A 16,379-nucleotide genomic window follows, 5' to 3' on the forward strand; every position below is an offset into this window, starting at 1 on the left:
TAAATTATCTATGCATTAATTATAATTTTTATTATAATATTATAAAAAATGATTTTTATTTATTTTTCTTAAAAAAGTTCACTTTTAAAGGGGGTGAATTGATGGGGCCGGAGGGGGCGGGGTCTAAGCTTTGCCCCATGAAACGGGGATGAGATACATTATAAATCCCCGTAAGAAATGTTGGGTATTTTTTTATGTGGGGTGTGTATGAAAATTTTGATCACCTCGGGGACATGACCGATTAAGAAACCTCGCCATTAAAGTGCAATATTAAAAAGAAAAATATAAATTCATTAACAGTCGTAAAGTACATTTATAACTATATCATCTAAACCAAATTAATAATAATTGGGGTTATCAAACTGCAATTAGGTTTAAACCAAATTAAAGTCTAACTATATGGTCGCAATCAGTCAAGTGCAATGGATATCTCTCTTCTCAAGTTTTAAGTTCAAAACTTTGTCAGAATCTAACATTTCGTTACTTATTATTTACTTTAGTAAATACGATGCCAAAATATTTAACACATGTTTCAACTTTAAAAATATTATTTAATGCATAACGAGAGTATAACAAATTTAGAATATCTGCATCCTCATCGGTTGGGTCTTGGTTTGAATCAGTTCTAGTATTTGGGTCGGGTTTTCTTTTACTTTTTCTAAGAACTAAATTTGAATTAGTACATTTTTTAAGAATAAAAACTAAACCCGTAAAAACTGTGAAATTGGGTTCCATAGTTATTAAAACAGTATAAATGAGATTCGGCTAAAACAGTGTTGGAAAGTAAAGTTTGCAATTTTTTGAAATCATTCATGTCAATGTTTTCATATCTGATAATTCACAATGATTTCTTTTAAGCACCTATTATAGAAATACTTTGGCCATATAGCCCACCCACAAAACCAACCGTCATACATGTAAGAATTCAGAATAAAGAAAATTGAAACGAAATTATCCCAAATGTTTCACTGGATTAAAAAAATAGAAAATGAGTCCTTGCTTCTTCTTTTGGTTGCTTCCAGGAAAATCGATCAAAGCGTCTCTAAAATTACTCCCTGCATCTGCCTTGACCAACTAAGATCTCCTGCAACATTTTAAGTGTTACCAACATGTTAATGTAAGTGTGTGTGAACAAACAAAAAAGAATAAGCAAATTAGCAATTAGATAGAGAAGGAGAAAGAGGCCTGACCTGAAGCATTTTGGAGATCAAAACCCAGGGCAGCGGCCGGGAACAAAAGGCCCGACCTCAGCTGATGTTGTAGCTTCACTGTCGGGTGAGTCAGGGCCCATTCCATTACCATTTTGAGCATCAACCATTCCTCCTCCACTCAAGTTGTTCATCCCATTTCCCATGCCAAGGAAATCCCTGGTAAGCTTGTCACAGTACTCACTCATCTCCGGCTCCACCAAAACATTGTTACTCACCTCGCCGTCCAACATTCCATCAGCATTGTTCACAGTGTACATCATTCCTCCGAATCGAGCATTCATCGGATCACTTAAACGATTCTCCATGCCACCTTCGTATCCTCCAGCACCAATGTACATTCCATCTCCCAACGATCCGGTATAGCTACCACCTCTTATTCCACCACCGCTATTCATTCCATCGCCCATATATCCCGTATAGCTATTAAACTTCATTCCAAAAGACAAGGAGCTCCCCACACTCTTCATTGAGGACACATTGTTTGAGTTAGATCCTGTCACCGCAGCCTTTTGATGGAGAGCAGTGTTTGATAACTGAGGAGTAGCAGAATTACTGTTCAGAAAAGTAAATGCAGAAGCCTCAGCGTTCATCATCAAACCGGTGAATGAACTGTTGGTGTTGAGATCCAAGTCATTGTGTGGATTGCCCAAGTCAGCACTGCAATTCATACCAAAATTAAGCATGTTGCTGGTTGCGGTGTAGCATGGAAAACCATGAATCCCAGAAAAATTAGAGGCTCTGGGAAAAGTTAGCTTTCTCTCCGTACCAGGATGGAGAGGCTGAAAAACAGATTGATCAATGGATTGTCCTGATAGTAAACTGGTAAATGAATTGGGTCTTGTTGCACCTAGTCCATAAAGAGGAGATGAGAATTGCTGATGGTTCCCCAGGATTAGGGAACCTGCAGCCGAGCCCATACTCATGGAGCCAGGGACGTTACTAGAATTTGCCAAAATGCTAGAAGCCATGCTGCTGTAGGGGGAGGGATTTGTTGTTTGCCTAGACACCTCTTCAGCTAGTGCATCACAAAATGAACGATGATACAGAAAACTGTCACGCCTGCAAGAAGCAATAATTGTATATTTAAAATCAGAATAAGACATCCTTCAAAAAAGGAAAGATGCACCGCCATGTTTTGATTTTATTTTGAAGCCATGGTATACAAAATATTAATGAATTGATTTGTACATGTATTGATGATCCAGATTCTTTTCAAGATGTTCACATGTAAAATGAATTTTTATATATTCCCAAACACAGACAAACTAGCAAGAAATTCCATAACAAAACTCATATAAATCAATGATTAAATTCGGGTGCCAAGTTCAAACTCCTTCAATTCAATAGATCACAATTAGAACAAAAACAACGTAACATCACAAAATAATGATTAACACAAAAGGTAAAAGAATCAGTATATACACGATTTAAAGAGAGAATTGTATGTTAGAATCATTACCTGGTGAAGATATTTCCACAGTCACATTTGTACTCCTTTGTCCCACAGATCTTGTTGTGAGCTTTCCAGTCCGACTGCACAGCATACTTTTTATTACACTTGTCGCAATTGAATTTCTTTTCTCCATGTTTCCGAAAGAAGTGCTTCTTGATACCCGTCAAATCTCCCAGAGCTCTTGCCGGATCGTGATGGACACAATTAGGCTCGGGGCAAATATAGACTTTTCTCCTCATCACTTCATGGCTGGACTTTTGCTTGAGCTTCCAGGGCAGATTGTGGCCCCTCCTGTGAAGCTGCAGGTTTTGCTCTCTCTGAAAACCCTTGTTGCACACTTCACACAAGAACCGATTGGTAGCCATTAGACTTGTAGGAGACAATTGTATGACCTCGGCATCAGGACCTGTCATTGACATACATATATCGCAAACATCAAATAATTAAACACATAAAAGCAATCAAAAGCCATGCCGCATCTTATTAATTAATTAACTCCCATTAAAATTACGAGATGAGGGTTTTCTAACTAGAATATATATGTACTAGATTCTTTTTTAGATATGTCTTTAGAGACGCAATGATAAGAAGAAATAAACAAACAATTACAGTCACTCAAACACATCAGATCTTACATGGATTTCCTGGAGAGTTCCTCTTCCTTTTCTGAGAAGCAGCACCAGCCATATCAGAATTAGCTCCTTCTTCGGGGGAATGGGGAAGTGGTTGAATCTGCTTGTTCTTCAGCTCCTCTTCTTTAAGATCAAATAAATTAGTTGCAGAAGGGGCAGCCATTTTTGTAGGTGTTTTCTGGAAACTAAAATTGTTTCAGTATGCAAACGTACAATTTCCTCAGAGCAAGTGTGTTAACATTTTCCTCTCACATTTCTAATAAATCCTTAACCATAGCACATTTTAACCATGATCACTTGACTCGGGTTATCAACTCCCCCCGTATACAATATCTAGATAGCCTAATTTATTTTATTTAACTCTTTTGATAAAAATTAATTGGGAGAGAGAAAAGATGAAAGGAAGAAGGTGGTAGTGATGCGGGGCGCTGATGCACCAAATTTGGCCATATTCGGCGAGGCATCGGGTCCCACTGACTTTTTACATATTCTCTCTTTTTTCTCTGTTCTGTCATTTACTATACAGATTGTGTATGTTCTCGATTTTTCGGTCCCATTCACTCAATAACTTTTGAGAATATAATAATCCTGTATCAAAACAACAAACATGTAAGTTTTCATGCATATCTGCCCACTGACCATAGTTAGCTAGCAACTGTCAGTTAAAGAATGTTGGTTAGAACATAACTCGGAGAATAATTTACATTTAAAAGGTAGCCAACAATGTAACTTTGTTTATAAATGAATAACTACTGTATAACCGAGACGAGACGATGTACGGTTATTTTTATCGGTATAGATTATAAATTTTAATTTTAATATTTGTTTAGGATTCGTAACTTAAACTTCTTTTAATAATAAGTTAATTTTAATTATAATTTTAATATATTGCTAGCGGGATTCACCCTTACACCTCTTATAATTAATATGTTGTTGCTACCAATTTTAATATGTTATTGGTAGCATTCGAACCTTACACATTTACCACACACCCCTTATAAATATAATTTTAATAATTTATAGAATTATATCTAACAGTTACAATTAATTTAATAGGAAATATCTAACGGTTGTGAATTAAGTTACCAAAAAGCTATCAACCAAAATTTTAATATTTCGTTTCTAATATAATAATATAAATATAGATAGATAGATTATTATTATATAATGCAAATTACAATTTTAATATGCTTTTTATAGTATTCGTACCTTACACCCACTACAAAAAGTAAGGCTAAATTAAACTACATAAATTCAACCGGCCTAAATTCAACCGATTACGGTTGTTTCATTGGGCACGGTTAAATACAACCGCCAGCGGTTGAATTTAGTAATAAATGCGATCGTATTTTTTGTGCGGTTGAATTTGACTCCATCAAAAAATGGAGGGAATTTTCCCACCAGCTGAATTATTTAGCCCTCCTAAATTCAACCGCTAGCAGTCGAATTTATCCTTACCAAATGGGGGGATATTTCCCCCCCTTTTTGTTTCAATTTGTTGAAATGGAAAAAAATAATTTCAATAGAAATCGGTTGAAATAAATAAAGTGATTGCTAGCGGTTGGATATTTTTCCCCCTCTTTTAGTAAACGAAAAATACTTAAAAATCTAAATAGTATTATATATGGTAAAAAAAATTATATTAATATATAATGATAACTTTCATCACATGTACAAATATTTATGGTGGCGAAAAAATATACATTATGGCAAAAAAAATTATAGTGGCAAACCAAATAAATTTAGTTTTTCTGAAAATTCTGTCATATCACTAATATATACATGTCTTGACATCCGTATGGTTGGATCATTCAGAAATATTTTTAAAAAAACTTGAAACATCCATATGGGACTTACACTAATATATAGTACTAGTCAAACCAATGGTTGACCGTTAAAATAGCAAACCGAATAAATTTAATTTTTTCTGAAAATTTTATCATATCACTAATATATAGGGGTCTTCACATCCGTACAGTTGGATCATTCAAAAATATTTTTAAAAAAATCAAAACATCGAAATGGGACTTAACACTAATATTTCGTACTAGTCAAATTAAAATAGCAAACCAAATAAATTTAATTTTTTCTGAAAATTTTGTCATATCACTAATATATAGGGGTGTTAACATCCGTATGGTTGAATTATTCATAAATATTTTTAAAAAAATTGAAACATCGAAATTGGACTTAACACTAATATGCAGTACTAGTCAAACCCCTGGTTGATTGTTAAAATAGCAAACCAAATAAATTTAATTTTTTCTGAATTTTTTTCATATCACTAATATATAGGGTCTTAACATCCGTACGGTTGGATCATTCATAAATATTTTTTAAAAAATCGAAACATCGAAATTGGACTTAACACTAATATGTAGTACTAGTCAAACCCCTGGTTGACTGTTAAAATAGCAAACCAAATAAATTTAATTTTTTCTGAAAATTTTGTCATATCACTAATAAATAGGGGTCTTAACATCTCTACGGTTGATCTTTCAAAGATATTTTTTAAAAAATCTAAACATCAACATGAGACTAAACACTAATAAGAAGTAGTTGTCAAATCAGTGGTTGACTATTAGAAAGCAAACCAAATGAATTTATTTTTTTCTGAGAATTTTATCATATGACTAATATATAGGGGTATTAATATCCGTACGGTTGGATCATTCATAAATATTTTTTAAAAAATCGAAACATCGAAATTTGACTTGACACTAATATGTAGTACTAGTCAAACCCCTGGTTCACTGTTAAAATAGCAAATCAAATAAATTTATTTTTTTCAGAAAATTTTGTCATATCATTAATATATATGGGTGTTAACATCCGTACGGTTGGATTATTCATAAATATTTTTAAAAAAATCAAAATATCAACATGAGACTAAACATTAATAAGAAGTACATGTCAAATCACTGGTTGACAAATAGAAAGCAAACCAAATGAATTTATTTTTTCCCCCAAAATTTTGTCATATCACTAATATATACGGGTCTTCACATCCATACAGTTGGACCATTAAAAATGAAAAATATATGTGATTGTTTAAAAAAAAATTACTGAAAGTAATAAAATAATATAATAATAAATAAAAAAGCTAAAAAACTAAATGATCCAAAAGTCCTCATTCCTGAACCCATTTTTGAAACCCAATTACTTTTACATAAGTAGCAGGTCTTTTTTATTCACTGACCTCACAATAAAATTCATACATCCAAACTTTAGATCATCTCTCCTGCCAAATCCATAGTCAAAATATTTTAAAATTAATAACAAATAAATAATTCTAATTTGAATAATATATTTGATTTTCTTGAAAAATACCCTAGCTAATTTTTTTTTAAAAAAAACTATCACTTTTTTAAAATTTTACAAAAAATATGTAATTTTTAATTTTATTTAAAAAATACAATTTGCAATTTTTTTATAAAATACACTTTTTCCAATAATTTATGCAAATTAGTTTAATATTCGACAAGTTTATAGAATTACATTCAATTAGGTGCAACCTGATATACTCATTTATTATACCCTATTTTTGAAAATATAATAATATCTCAAATAACTAAAAAATTAATATTCTTGATAACTTCTCTAACATTTTATTTTCATGTTTATCTATTTTATAGCAACTTTTTAGATTACATTTTTATTCATTTTCCCTAAAAAAAACCTTTTTCCTACACAATTTCATTGACCCAAAAAGATTACCTAAATTACAGCCTACCCATAACCCAACCCGTATATATGAAAATATTCCCAACCCAAATTCAAAGTCCAGTTGTTTTACAAGTCTAGGGTTTGGTTTGCAAGCCGCAGCTCTCCGCCTCTTGAATCAAAATATACATAAAATCCCATTTGAGCTTCACCACTTCCTCTCTTCCAGATTCAATTCAAGCCATGGCGGACAAGAATGTTACCATCCGAACTCGAAAGTTCTGGACCAACAAGCTTCTCTCTAGAAAGCAATTCGTATGCTCTCTCTTTCTCTCTCTCCCTCATCGTTTCAGGAACCACCACCGTCTCCGGTGATTCCGAATTATTCGCCGTTTCTGACACCGCCACCGTCTTCGGTGGTTTCGATAACGATGGTTGAGATGATTAAAGGAAAGGAAGTGTTCCTAGATATATTTTTGTTTCTGTTTTTTTACGTATTATTGTAGTGGTAGTTAATTTGGGTTCTTGGTTTATTTTTATAGTATTGACAGGCAACATTTGCTTTCATATTTTGGCGAAGGTTCTGTGTGAGGCTCCGACAAATATTTGTCGTTTTCATAGTTTGTCCGGAAATTCGAGTTCTTGGTCGGAAAATATAAGTTCTTAGTTCGTTCTTTATCGGATTTTGGTCGGACCTTCCTTTATATCATTAATATGAAGTAGTCATTATTGTTTTTTAGTTTTGCAATTATTTGGTATTTAAATCCAGACTGAAATCTATGTTTTGGATCGATTTATGGCTGCCGAAATTTGACCGGAATCTCGCCGATTTTTTTTAAAACTGTTGTTGTTTATTTCGATCGAAGGCGGTCGAGTTTAGAATCGTTTTTCAATCAAATACGGTTGAATTTAATTATTGGCCGGGCCTTTAAAATTTGATGAAATTTTTGGGCGGGATTATAAAGTTTCAAATGAAAATTTGAAATTTTTAGTCAAAAATCCAGGATTCAAATTCGACCATCTTCGGTCATATTTAGTCGGTCAAATTTAGTGCTAAATTCAACCGACTACTAAATATCACTCCCATATGTACCAATGGTCCCAAAATCGGTCGTATTTAGCTAAATTCGATTGTTAGCGGTGGAATTTAGCTAAATGCGACCGATTTTGGATCAGTTTTATTTAGCCGTTTTTCTTGTAGTGGCCTCTTCTAATAATAATTTAATGTTAATTATAATTTTAATATGTTGCGGGTAGAACTCAGAACTTATACACCTTTAATAATTATGAATTAATATGTTATTTGTATAATCCGAACCTTACCCTCCTTCTAATAATAATTTAATATAAATTACAATTTTAACGTGTTGCTAGCAGGAATTAAACCTGACAGTACCTCTTATAATTTTTAGAATTATATTTAACAATTATGATCAATTTGATAGGAAATGTCTAACGGCCGTGGATTAATTGATACAACCAATTAAACTTTTAAGTCTCCCATTGAATGCGAAAACGAGGCTCCCAAAGCACACACTAAATTTAAACGACCATTCTTTTACGAAGACAGCGCGCTTGCAATATTACGGAAGGGCGCCTCCCAGTATTATTGAGGATAATAGGCTCCTAGAAGCCCTTCACAACCCTCTGAGGGTTTAAAGGCTTTCCATAGGTTCTTCCGGGCCCTTAGGACGTGCCCTAAAAGGTTAAGGCCTTACCGGATACTCTCAATCACTTGTTTGATTATTTGAGTTCAATTGTCTTTTTATTAAGTCATAGAAACATTCTTCTTCTCAATTTATTCACCGTTAAATCACGTGTCAAAAATGACCGACCACTTTCGGCTAAAATTCTTAGGGCGCGTCGTAGGGGTGTGTAGACATGGTTTCCGATAGTTCGGGTCACTTCTTGTTCTCTGAAAAAAGCATTTATTCTTTTCAAACTTGTGAAACATCTTCTTCTCTGAACGTCACGTCTATGTTCATCTTTATACCTAAATGATAACTCTTATGGCTAAAACCACTTAGGGTGCGCCCGAAATTTCATAAAAATGTTCTGTGCAGTTTGGCTTATTTTTCAACTACTGTTCTACCCATTTTTTAAAAAATACTATAAAAAATCCACATCAATTTTATGTATTAAACAATAATGTATAAATGGTTATTTATTTTAGATTATAAAACTAATATCTAGTATGAAACATTTAACATTTACTTCCATAATATATCATAAATATAATATATGTATTATAATGCTAAATCTGGGCATACATGTTGGGTATAATTCTAAATAAAACTAACACTACGAACAATAATGGGACAATTATATATAACAAATTAACAAGAACAGGAAAATTCAACCAAGTAACGAAACAAACACGAAGGCACAAACGATATATAATTAGAGACCGAATTGACAAGAAATTAGAGAAAATCACTTAGCTCTATGACGGTTTATCAGATTTTCACACACTTCAACTTTTGCTCTTCTCTACAAAAGTATCATATGTAATCTGATCTATTATATATTATATAAGAGTCTAATTATTATTATTATTAAAATAATAATAATCCTCACTCAAATATTAATATATAATATACCTATTTATACAAAATATATTTATATAGTTTTAGAAATTGGCTTCCAGTCCAGGCCCTGAGCATAAGCCTCAGGCCCTAAAAACCAAAACTTTTCAGCACCTCCGGACCTCAACATCTAGCCTCAGGCCCTGAACATTCCAGAAATATTTTCAGGATACCATCAGGTCCAGAGCTTCCAACCTCAGGCCCTGAACATTGTAGAAACTTATTTCAACATATCATCAGGCCCTGAACCTCTAGTCTCAGGTCCTGAACATTGCATAAATTTCACAATATGCTTCTCAGCTAAAACCGAAACAACTCCTATACAAATAAGCATTCTTCCTCTTATTTCTACATGGATTTAACTTAAGAAAATGTCTTTGATCCAAATATAAAAGTTTATGTCCTTATAGCAAGGAACAACCTCCACTTATTATTAACCGGAAATTACATCAAGAAGACATATTACATGTGTCCTCAAATTTCCATTTTCTAACAATCCCCCACAAATCTATACAGAAATGCATATCAGATTTTATCATGACTTGTTTTTCAGAGTCGGTACCCTTCCACTTGTTATCATGACTTGTTAATAACAACCTCCACTTGTTATTAATCGGAAATTACATCAAGAAGACATATTACATGTGTCCTCAAATTTCCATTTTCTAACAATCCCCCACAAATCTATACAGAAATGCATATCAGATTTTATCATGACTTGTTTTTCAGAGTCGGTACCCTTCCGAGGTTGAACCCTCCTAAGTCCACTACTTCGATGGCTACCGGATATAGATGGAATGTTTCACCTTGAATCTCTATTCGTTTGGTGTAACCACACTCCATATACGATAAGAAGTCAAAAGGCTATGGTACAGATCTACGGATTTGAGACGTTATGGTCTTGTCTCGATCATGTTCGTCGAATGCTTCAAGGAATAACCCTTTCCTCTAATTGCGACCACACAATTGCATTCGCTTAGCTAGGCAGCACCAAAGATGTACTGCTAAAATCACATCTTTTAACTTGACCCTATTCACAGTTTACAAATTCTGACACAGTATTTGGTCCATCAGAATTTATCAAATCCTGATCCAAAACTGTTACAATCAGAGTTTGTTAAAATGCTTGCTAACTTGCGGTGCAAGTATCTCTTGAGGTTTACATGGGAAAGACTCATATACATAAGTATCTAAATGTATATGGTAGAGGTACTACCAATTCTTCCTAACAACTTGTTATGACCACATTGAATACACTTCGAGGGATCTCCTTTCAGGTGTATTGATGATGGGTTATCAGTCTCATCCCCAACCTCGACTTAAGGACTACAGCATGCTCAATCCCTTTAATCAGCGAATTAGCTATATTATCCTGAGTTCCTATGTACTCTATAGCAATAATCCTATTAGACACAAGCCCCCTTATAGACTTTAATCTAACTTGGATGTGTCTCTTTGTTTTAACATTATAATTTATACTTCTGACTTTATCGATAGTTGTACGACTATCACAATGAACAAAAATGGCAGGAAGCGGCTTGCTTACTACAGGTAACATACTCATGAGTCCATGTAACCATTCAGCCTCCATCCCCGTGGCATCAAGTGCACACAACTCAGCCTCAAAAGTAGACCAAGTAATTAAAGTCTGTCTGGAAGACTTCCAGGACACTGCTCCACCCGCAAGGGTAAACACATATCCAGTCACTCCATTGGAACCATATTTCTTAGCTATCCAACTTGCATAACTGTACCCATCGAGTACCCCCGAAAATCTCCGAAATGCAAGCCAAGGGAAATAGTTCCCTTCAGATTTCTAAGAACTCTATGCAGTGCCTCCCAATGAGTCTTGTTTGGAAAGCTTGTATACCTAGCCAACTTAGACACAGAATAAGAAATATCTGGCCTGGTCACATTAGCAAGATATTGCAAACTCCCAATAATCAAAGAATACCTTAACTGAGACACAGGAACTCCTGCACTATTCTTGACTAAAGCAACTTTTGAATCATATGGTGTACTAGCGATTCTACAATTTGGATAACCGTACTTCTTAAGTATAGATCTCTCTATATAATGAGACTGTGACAAAGTTATTCCATCAGTTGACTGAGTCAACTTGATCCCAAGAATTATGCTAGCCTTACCCATATCCTTTATCTCAAAGTGCCTCTTCAACAAACTCTTTGTCTCTTTAATAATCTCAATATTGGTTCCAAATAACAAGATATCATCTACATATAAGCACATGATCACACAATCATTACCGCTAACCTTATAAGAGACACACTTGTTACTTTCATTAACTAAAAACTCAAAGTCTAAAACAGTTTCATCATACTTTTTATGACAGTCTATAGGTGCTTGTTTAAGGCCATAGATGGACTTGACTAGTCTACATACTTTCCTCTCATTACCCGAAGCAACAAATCCCTTAGGTTGATCCATATAAATCTCTTCTTCAAGGCCACCATGAAGAAAATTTGTCTTTACATCCATTTGATAGATGATAAGATGATGTACAGAAGCCAATGCAATAATCATTCTTATTGTTGTCATTCAGGCAACTGGAGAATATGTATCAAAATAATCAATGCCTTCCCTTTGCCTAAAGCCCTTAGCAACTAGCCTAGCCTTGTACTTATCTATTGAGCCATCAGGGTTTAGCTTCCTCTTGAAGATCCATTTAAATCCAATAATAAGAGGGAGATCAACTAACTCCCATGTTCCGTTTGAAACAATTGAGTCAATTTCACTCTTTACAGCGCCTTTCCAATGCCTTGACTCTAAAGAATTCATGGCTTGACGGATAGTTAAAGGCTCATCCTCGACATTGTAAGTGATAAAGTCACTTCCAAAGTCCTTGACTACCTTTGCACGCTTACTCCTTCTAGGTTCCTCTACTTCGTTAGGAGTAGAGCTACTACCAGGATCCACCCCCATATTTGTCATCATTTCCACATGATCAGGAATAGAAGTCGATGTGTGAGTGGGATCATCCTCAGAACTGCCCAAAGGTATACCACTCTTCATTGGGAGTACTTCCTCAAAGAAAGTTGCATCACGAAATACAACTATCGTATTCACCACAATACAATCTATGTCAGATTTTAAAACTAAAAATCTCATAGCAGTTGTGGTTTCAAGATAGCCCAGAAAGATACAATCAACAGTTTTCGGACCCGGTTTCTTTCTCTTGTGTTTAGGGACATGCACCTTAGCAAGGAACCCCCACACACGAATATAACTCAAACTTTTCCTACGCTTTCTCCATAATTCATATGATGTCTTGTCCATATATTTCAGAGAGACTCTATTTAGAATATGGCAAGCCGTATTCAGAGCCTCTCCCCACATGTAATTAGGCAACCCAGAATTAATTAGCATAATGTTAATCATGTCTTTAAATTTCTGTTCTTCCGTTCTACCACCCCATTAGATTCAGGTTGTATGGTTGAGTAACCTCATGAACTATACCATTGCTTGCGCAAAATTTATTAAACAAGGTACTCGTATACTGACCGCCTCTATCAGACCTCAAACGTTTAAGTACTTTGCCAGTTTATGTTTCAGCTTCATTTTTATACATAATGAATTTATCTAGTGCTTCATCTTTATGTTTAAGCAAATAAACATAACAATATCTACTACAATTATCTATGAAGGTAATAAAATATCTACAATTATCCTTAATCAACACACCACCAAATTCACATATGTCTGAGTACACTAAATCTAAAAAGTCTGAATCCCCAACAACATTATGAAAGGGTTTCCTTCTTTGTTTAGCAGTTACACACACTTGAAACTTAGATTTCTTATCAATGGCGTACTTTGGAATCAACTCTAAATTCATCCTATTCTTTAGAGCTCCAAAATTTAAATGACCAAGTCGTAAGTGCCACAAATCAAATGATTCTACACAATTAACAGAAAGTGCAACACTATCATTAATAAAACCACCCAAAACGAGTTCAACATTTATTAAAAACAAACCATCAGAGAAGTAACCCTTGCCAAAGAATGTACCTGTATGAGTAATAACTACTTTATTAAACTTCAAAGCCGTTTTTAACTAAACAACTTCCACTTATAATATTTCTATGAATATAAGGAACATGATGGACTCTAGTGAGAGATAGAATCCGCCCAGAAGCAAACTTCAGGTCCACATTTCCTATTCCAAGCACTTGTGCAGTACTAGCATTCCCCATCGTCACTGTCACTCCATGACTCTGTTAATAAGATACAAACAAGCTAATATCAGCACAAATATGTACATTAGCTCCAGTATCAATCAATCACTCAAATGACATATAAGTGGAAAGTAGTACAGCGTTGTAAATAACATACCCTTCATCGGTTCTAGAGGCAACAACCTCACCAATGACCATGTTAGCTACTGGCCCACTCGTGCTTCCAAGTCCAAGCACAGTATTTGCTTGAGCTACCACTCCAGCTTTTTTAGCTTTCTTACTTGGACAGTCCTTACTCCAATGACTAACCTGTCCATAATACCAACATGGTTTGTTCGCCTTTGGTTTCTTAGCCTTCTTAGTGACTACCTTTCTTTTCTGTCCTATAGTCACTACATTCACCTTCGAGCTCCCATGTTCCGTCCACAGGCAACACATGTCCCTGTTTGGAAATGTGCTGCTCCTGTACAGAGATGTCCAACATCAAGTTAGTCCATGTGATCTCTCCTTTCTGTCTTTTCAGGGAGAGAGAAAACTCTTCTCAAGACTTACAGAGCTTTTTCTGCCAATGAAAAAAAGAAACCGCACCACCGAATTTATCAGGTATACCCGATAAATCAATTGGTTGGGGAAAATGATACGTAGTCCAATCAATAGAAACAGTACCACCATAACCAGAACCAGTTTCAACAGTCTTAGGAACTTCAGTTTCGTTAACCATCTTGCTAATTAATATATAACACAGATAATCTCTTCAAAATTGTTGGGTATAATTCTAAATAGAACTAACACTATGCGCAATAATGGGACAATTATATATAACAAATTAACAAGAACAGACAAATTCAACCAAGTAACGGAACAAACTTGAAGGCACAAACAATATATAATTAGAGACCGAATTAACAAGAAATTAGAGAAAATCACTTAGCTCTATGAAGCTTTATCAAAATTAGAGAATCAGCTGAGTCGCCAAGCCCTCGAGAAGACTTGAGTGTTCTTGAAGAGATTGTTGCCCCACTTACACTGTGATGGATTGCCGCAATATCACTTTCAGGATAAAATAGCTCAGAGCGATCCGTTCATAGATACGAGAAGGCTCAACAACGACCAGCACCTCAATTCACCAAGAAAATCAATAAATATATGTATGTATATGTTGGAGAGAGCCAAATAGATGATGTTCTAGGGTTTCTATCTATTTTTCCCAATCTATCTCCTTCTCAGATTTTCACAAACTTCAACTTTTGTTCTTCTTTACAAAAGTAACATATGTTATTTGATCTATTATATATTGTATAAGATTCTAATTATTATTATTATTAAAATAATAATAATCCTCACTCAAATATTAATATATAATATACTTATTTATATAAAACATGTTTTTATAATTTTAGAAATTGGCTTCCAGTTCAAGCCCTCAGCATAGGCCTCATGCCTTAAAAAAACTAAAACTTTTCAGCATATCAGGACCTGAACATCTAGCCTTAGGCCGTGAACATTCCAGAAACGTTTTCAGGATACCATCAGGTCGTGAGCTTCCAACCTCAGGCCCTGAATATTGCACAAACTTATTTCAGCACATCATGAGGCCGTGAACCTCTAACCATTGCATAAATTTCACAATAAGCTTCTCAGCTAAAACTGAAATAACTCTTATACAAATAAACATTTTGCTCCGATTTCTACAAGGATTTCACTAAGAAAATGTCTTAGATCCAAATATAAAACTGTATATTCTTATAGTAAAGAACAACCTCCACTTGTTATTAGCGGAAAATGCATCAAGACATATTTCATGTGTCCTCAAATTTCCATTTTCTAACAATACATACATATACAGTGCCGAACTGGTCCCACTTCCTCGCACTTATTTACATTTAGTAGTTTTTTTAATTTTAACAAGTGCTACTACCAAATTTGCTTTACTTTTATGTCTCTATTATATATCACATATAAGAATTAAATATAAAAATTAAAAATTATATATATATATAAAATAATAGTGTTAAAAATATTCAAAAACTTATTATATGCGCAAAGTATTTAATATTATTTTACATAATTTATTAACAAATATATTTTAAAATGTAAAATTTTTTTAATAAAAAATCACAAATATATGTTGTGATTTAAATCATGAAAACATGTAAAATTTAAAACCAAATTAATAAAATTCTTAGTAAAATATTAAGAGAAATATTTCATAAATAATTCAAACACATAAGTGATATGTAAGGTAATATAAAGTTATTTTGTATTCTAGTTGCCTTTGGTAGTAAAAAAGTTGAATTAGTTAATAATACTAAGAAATAACATGCCAAAAATTTTAAATGTACCTACCCTCGATTGAAAGTAAAAAATACCTATTACTCCTAATTTGTAGGCAGTAGTGAGTTTTTAGTAAATAAACACACACAACTGATTACCTGAGCTTTTAGTAAATAAACAAACAAACTGATTTTGATTATGTGGATCATGTTATATTTGGTACTTAAATCTTTTGTTCTTTTTTTCAGGGTGAAGGACAAATTTAGCCTGTTTTTAAACAAAATTGACAAAAATAACCAATTTCTGAAAAGTTGGCCAACTTTAGCCAATGGGATACCCAACTGTCAGTGGAGTATCCACTTTAT

At 33.9% G+C, this 16,379-nt stretch overlaps 1 protein-coding gene across 1 annotated transcript; it reads right to left on the minus strand.

Moving 5' to 3' along the window:
• Positions 1-829: 829 nt before the first annotated feature.
• On the minus strand, positions 830-3,646 carry LOC141678933 (zinc finger protein JACKDAW-like). Its single transcript, XM_074485382.1, has 4 exons — positions 3,300-3,646; positions 2,671-3,070; positions 1,191-2,270; positions 830-1,084 (listed from the first exon to the last, which is right to left on the minus strand). The coding sequence occupies exons 1-3, from the start codon at positions 3,457-3,459 to the stop codon at positions 1,208-1,210; spliced, it is 1,623 nt and encodes a 540-aa protein (XP_074341483.1). The 5' UTR covers positions 3,460-3,646; the 3' UTR covers positions 830-1,084; positions 1,191-1,207.
• Positions 3,647-16,379: the final 12,733 nt, after the last annotated feature.

The sequence above is a fragment of the Apium graveolens genome, chromosome 1, assembly GCF_009905375.1.
Source record: "Apium graveolens cultivar Ventura chromosome 1, ASM990537v1, whole genome shotgun sequence".
Classification (NCBI taxonomy): domain Eukaryota; kingdom Viridiplantae; phylum Streptophyta; class Magnoliopsida; order Apiales; family Apiaceae; genus Apium; species Apium graveolens.

Excerpts from the sequence above, each read along its gene's own strand:
- LOC141678933 (XM_074485382.1), bottom strand. The coding sequence starts at position 3,459 with ATGGCTGCCCCTTCTGCAACTAATTTATTTGATCTTAAAGAAGAGGAG. Across the intron at positions 3,071-3,299 it reads GAACTCTCCAGGAAATCCAT|GTCCTGATGCCGAGGTCATA; the intron begins GTAAGATCTGAT and ends TGTCAATGACAG. Across the intron at positions 2,271-2,670 it reads TGTGGAAATATCTTCACCAG|GCGTGACAGTTTTCTGTATC; the intron begins GTAATGATTCTA and ends TGCTTCTTGCAG.